General features: G+C 44.0%; 1 protein-coding gene across 1 annotated transcript in view; it reads left to right on the top strand.

Annotated features, from left to right (window-relative positions):
• Positions 1-6,125, top strand: part of Fmn2 (formin 2) — a 292,978-nt gene that overhangs the window by 25,214 nt on the left and 261,639 nt on the right. Inside the window, exon 2 of the mRNA XM_026789966.1 lies at positions 4,832-4,998. Coding sequence (XP_026645767.1) covers positions 4,832-4,998 — 167 coding nt within the window. The remainder of the gene's footprint in view (positions 1-4,831; positions 4,999-6,125) is intronic.

Here is a 6,125-nt window from a genome sequence, read left to right as displayed (position 1 = left end):
TCTCCCCAGTGATGGCTCTCCCCAATGTTGGCTCTCCCCAATGTCGGCTCCCCTGGCGCCAAAAGATCAGGTCTCCTTGCTGGATGCTTAGCTCATAAACAAAGAGCCTACCTTGCTTGGTGCAGGCAGGCTGTAAGAACAAAGTAACTCCCGCCCACTTGGGTACCCTGAGGATTCTGACCCAGTGCCCAGACAGGCTGGGCTGTGTGATGCTATGAGTCAAAAGGGGACAGTGAGGCCGAAGTGGGGAGGGTTCTGGATGAATGGTGGGTGAGATAGGAAGAAAGATCTTTTGTTTTTTTTTTTTGTTGTTGTTAGCTTGCTAGTTTTTATTTTTCCTTTTCTGGATACAGGGTCTCACTGTGTGTTGTGGTCTAGAACTTGCTATGTAGACCAGGCTGGGCTGGAACTCACAGAGATCTACCAACTTCTTTCTCACAGCTACTAGGATTAAAGGTGTGTGCCTCAACACCCAGTGATACCAATACATTTTTAAAGTGCCTTGATTTGTGACTTTCTTTGTTTTGTTTTTGTTACTGTGAAAACTTCATGAAACTATTACCATAATGGAATATGTTATTTGGGGCAACCAGAATCCATGGTTCTGGAACAGCCATTCATAACTGGTCCTTGAGTAAACTATCTCTTGGTCTCTTGGTGCCTATGAGGTAAGAGCTGAAGATACGTGTTATAGCTTGGAAACTCTGAAGAAAGAATTTAGGGATACTTTACCACCACAAAACTGGAATTCATAGGTTTTTAGTGCCTTCCCTTGCACCCTTTTTGACTATTTGTGGCTTTTGTGTACATGCTCCTTTATTTTGCTACGTGTGATGACACACAAAGTCCTGTGCCCTGGCTTTCTGTTGTCATTGTTGTTACATAGCATCTGAGTCCAACAGAAGTATGCTATTTTCATCCTCTTCACATGTGCAATCATTGTGTGGACAGTATATGCTCTTCACATGTACATTGTGTGTACAGTGTGTGTGCTCTTCACATGTGCAGTCATCGTGTGTACAGTGGTTATGCTCTGGTAATTAACCATTTGACATTTGAGGTGCACTTTCCTCAGTTTTGATTATAGTTAGGGACAGATAAACTTCAGTTCTGTAGAAGAGACATCTTGCACTTCACTTAAATGTGCTGGAAGATCAATGAATGTCCTAATGACCAAGGGGAATGGACAAGATAGGTCCTAGTTTTGCTTACTTTGTTGTACCACATTTTTAAGACACATTTTTGAAACTAGCTATATTTTACGGATAGAAATGGGTGCCAGGTGAAGGCGTAAGTCGCAAACCACTCTGTTGTAATAGGAGCGGCGGGGCTGCGTCCTCAGCACCCCTGTCGCCCGCACGGCTAGCTTTATCCGAAATAATTACACGGAAACTGTATTCTTTTAAACACTGCTTGGTCCATTAGCTTTAGCCCTTACTAGCTAATTCTGATATCCTGATCAACACATCTCTAATAAACTGTGTAGCACCGGTCTTACCGGGAAGGATTCAGCATGTCTAACCTGGCAGCTTGCTCCATCGTGTCTGCTTCAGAGAGCAGAGCTATCGCGTCTGCCCAGGAGAGGGGAGCATGGCGTCTCTGAGCTCACTTCCTCTTCCTCCCAGCATTCTGTTCTGTTTACTCCACCCAGCTATATTCTAACCAATAAAATGGGCCAAGGCAGTTTCTTTATTTTTTAACCAATGACCATCCTCCATCAAGGCATAAGAATTTCATGTCTAGTGTTTTTTGCAGAATTGTCTACTTATGTTTGAAATTTAAGATGAGGCTCTATGTATTTCAGTTGTTAGGGGACTTCTCTAACTTGTGGGAGGCCTTGGGTTGACTTACAAAACACACAGCAAATGACATAAACGTACTTCTCATATTCAAATGTAGAATGTCAAGCAATAGAGAGGTGGGGTCTTAAAGGATTATAGTAGGGCAGATGGGCAAAAGAAAGTGTGTGTGCATGTGTGTGTGTTGGATTCCTTTTTATATTCTGACTAGAATATAAATAAATATGTATTATTGAATAGCGTGATAATCTTCTAGACATTCTCCAAGTATTTACCTTCTCCCCCTTCAAGTTAGCAGGTTTATAGGTTATGTGTTGCTCTCATGAAATGTATGACGTGGAATAGATATTTTTTAAAAAAAGATTTCACAATCATTTAAGTAAAATGGTCAATTACATGAATTTATAGAGGATCTTCAATGGTGTGAAAGGGAGTCTAAGAAGGATTTTTAGAATGATTGACTTTGAGTTAAAGTTGAAAGATGATTTCTTGAGGGACAGGCGACAGGACTGAAGAACTGAGGAGAGCTGTGACTGAGATCTGGAAGAGTTTTCTGTTTTTTTTTCTGCTATGGTTTGTAGATGTAGACAAATATTACATGAATTTCTGAATTTCTAAGTGTTGGTGTGTTAGCAGTCTTTGTTAGATTTTGACCTGAACCTGGATCCTTTTTATTTCCCAGAATTGTGGAATCTGTAACAAGATCAAGTACCCACTGGGCAGCTAGGGAGCCTTTTACTTTGGGCCATAATTAGAAATGAGAGATAAAGTTGCAAATTAGATTCTCAGCCCTTGGGAGGGAGAGGTTTTCTTTAAGGCAGAAAAGAAGTGAGGGGCAGGCATAGGCAAATAAGGAGAGTCATGTCTCATGTGGGTCTTCTCAGAGGTTTCCCAGGAATCTGAGTGACAGTTCTTTTCTCTCCTAATATAATATTTCTAGTTACTGCCATGGCAGTTGTCAACTGTTGTGACCCTAGAGGATGGGTCATTTAGCACACATATGGGAGTATGCTGAAGTTTGAGGTGGTTTGGCAGCTAGTTATGCTGCTGTCTTCTGTCCAGCCAGTTTCTAGTCCACCTGAAGAGGAACTTCTTCTTGACCTGCAGCCTGTTCTCAATAATACATAAGATTAGGGCAGGACAGAAATTTAGCCAGCTCACCAGAACTCCAGCTCCAGGTATTAGCTAAAAAAGACTAAGGACTGAATCCTTGACTCTCCTGCCTGTCTATCTTTAGAATCAAACAGTGACCAATGGAGTATTGGTGGCCAGGCTGCCCATCACTTTCTTCTTCCAAGGTGATTCTGAGGCACAGGGAAGGTTGAGGCCTGGACCAGAAGGACCAAATCTTTTAGACTCTGTTGCTAGGATCTTACTGTATTATGGGCATTGGTCAGAGTTTGGTGGGCACACATGGAGATTTTCAGAAATTTGTGTTCTGGAAGAAAGAGCAGGACCAGGGGAATATGAAAAATAACAGAAATAGATGTAGTTTATTAAGGAAGAAAAGGGAAGGCACTTAGGAGAGTAAGTGGGCAAGAAAGCTAGAGACTCTGGGATAGAAGGCCCTGAACCAAGAAAATTTCCATCCTTTCTAGATCATTTACACAGAACCCACCTTCTCTAGCTTCCTTCTGTTTATGCTGTTTGGTTATATGTAACCTATGGTCTTTGGGGTTTCCAGTCTCTTTCTGCCACTGGTTCCCTCAATTGTCAATCTTTTAATAATTTTTAGTTTTAGCTTTCGTTGAGAATTGATATGAGTGTGGAGTGTGGTCAGTCTTCTAGGGACAACATCTGTAACGAAGTCTAAGACTGTCCACACTTAGCAGGCATCCATGGATGACGGCTCCTGGGTTGGGGCTTGTGTGCATCTCCCCATCCATGCCAGAACGTTGACTGGCTTGATGTTATGCAGGCAGCCATAGCTGCTGGGAGTTTTTGAATACAGCAGGCCCTTACTGTCATGCCTAGGTGACCTAGATCACTCCAGTCCTCTAATGCTCTGACTAAGAGTCTTTCTGCCCATTGTCCTTGACGTTCCCTGAACCTTGCAGGGAGGGCCTATGTTACAGATGTCTACTGTATTTCTCAGCAGTCCACAGACTTTTATTCTGTCTGTCTTGCCATTTGCCTGTCTTGATGCCTCTAGAACCTCCCCTTTCTGCTATATCCCCCCCCCCCATGATACTCCTCTTCTCTGAAGAAATAACCCAATATTTAAATGTATACCTTCTATAGAACTTTTTCTTGTTTTAAATGTTGTTTAGACTTTTAATTTTATCATTTCATTTATGTATACGGGTGTTTTGCCTGCATGTATGTTTGTGTATCACACGTACTCAGTGCCTGCAGAGGCCAGAAGATGATTTCCCGGAACTGGAGCCATGGGTGGTTGTGAGCCACTGTGTGGATTCTGGGAACAGAACCAGGGTCCTCTGTAAGAGCAGCCAGCTCTCCTAACCGCTGACCCCACACGTAGCTGTCTCTAGGGAGCAACTGCAAGCATTTTTCTGTTTCCTCTTCAGGATGACTTGTGTTTCCTGGCCAACTTTCATGCTTCTTTTATGGACTGATGCCTGTGCCTTGCTTTCTGCCTTCCCTTAGTATTGGGTGTGAGACAGAGAATATCAGTCTCTGACACTTCTAGGCCCAAAGGGTGGCAGTTTGGGGTACTCACTTCTTCATGTAATCCCCTGGAGGGTCAACAACAACAACAAGAACAAAAGGAGATTTGCTTAATTAAATCCCAGAGGGTTGGAGGTTCCTTTTAGGTGGAGAATGTATAGTAAGTAACAGAGACTATTCTCTTTTGAGGCAAGAGGTGTTTGGGAACCTGGGAGAGCACTTCTCTGTGCCTTTTTATGTGTGCTGTCTGGCCTCATCCTGCAGCTTTGTTCATTAGGAATCCTCCTTCACACAAGGAGCCTTGGAGACTGTTGCTCACTGGTAATGTTTACTGTCCTCTCTCTGGGGAGTTCTGAGCCAGGTGATCTGCCAGCCCCCCTCTAATAACTGTGTTTCCTACGCAGGGCGGACTCTGTTGGAGAAGCTCTTCAGTCAGCAGGAGAACGGGCCTCCGGAAGAAGCCGAGAAATTCTGCTCGAGGATCATCGCCATGGGCCTTCTGCTCCCTTTTAGTGACTGCTTCAGGGAACCATGTAATCAGAATGCCGGGGCAAGCTCAGCTCCATTTGATGTAAGTAGGAGAAGCCACTTCTGTCTAGGGGGAAGATTGCAGTTGGAGGAGCAGCTGTGATGTGTGTCTGCCCCAATTGCCCTGTAATTTAAAAATAACACGTGATGTGAGGCTTCCTCCCTTGGGCCACTCAAGGGCCCAGCTTTTCTACTCCTATAGTTTTCTTTAGACTACGGCATTAGATATAGTTGGCAAACTTCTCTTGAAAAACAACAGTAACAAAAATCCAAATAGTCTCTCTTTGTAGTTTTCTAGGCTGATCTAACCAGGACTGATTTGAAGATTTTTTGAAAATTGTCTTTTGGGTGGAGATTAAACATGAATAGGCAAGTGTTTGTGACCGAACTACACCTCACACATCACTATTTCTGTGCTGGTCACAGACATTCCTTCAGAAGCTGCACCAAAGAGTAAAATACGAGTCCCAATGGGTCACAGGTTTCCATGGGCACTAGAGCGCTGTGCATTTTCCCAACTCATTTGTGCAGTAAACGCTGCCAAGAAGAAGCAACAACCTCTGCCGTTATTCGGGCCTCCACTCAGCAGGACTTAATAGTGTGGAGCTCAGAAGGCATGTTTGTAACTCATCATGAATACCAGCACGGCCCGACTAGCATCTTCAAGCCAGAGTGTTAACTTTCTCAGGTATGCGGTGCGTGTGTGGCGCGGTGCGTGTGTGGCGCGGTGCTGGGAAGCACGCACCTAACCTGAGACAGGCAAGAGTTCTCATCTGTGTATCTCTCATGAGAAAGCTGGGGGTGGGGGATCTGGTTGGATCTTTTGTGCAGAGCCCAAGAATGGAGTGTTTAAGGACATTTGATTCTGATCACATGGGTAACTATATTCCTTCCAGTATTGCCAGACAGACCTCAAAAGGCAGGGAATATGAACAGATGCTGAACCTCAAGAGCTGGTTATAGAGCCAAGTATGGTGCCTCATGCCCATAATCCCAGCACCTGGGAGACTGGTGCAGGAGGATCAAGAGTTTCAGGTCAGCCTGAGCTACACAGTAAGGCTTTGTCCTCAGAACCAAAGAGTATAAAAAGGTGATCCCACATAACTAAGTGTCCATGCTTGCTGCTTTCTTCTTCCTCAGGGTTACCAATCCTAACCTCTATTCTTTTGC

This window comes from Microtus ochrogaster, unplaced genomic scaffold (genome assembly GCF_000317375.1).
Source record: "Microtus ochrogaster isolate Prairie Vole_2 unplaced genomic scaffold, MicOch1.0 UNK35, whole genome shotgun sequence".
NCBI classification, from domain to species: domain Eukaryota; kingdom Metazoa; phylum Chordata; class Mammalia; order Rodentia; family Cricetidae; genus Microtus; species Microtus ochrogaster.
Note: the sequence above shows the minus strand (reverse complement) of the source record. Positions and strands in the feature narration are given on the sequence as shown.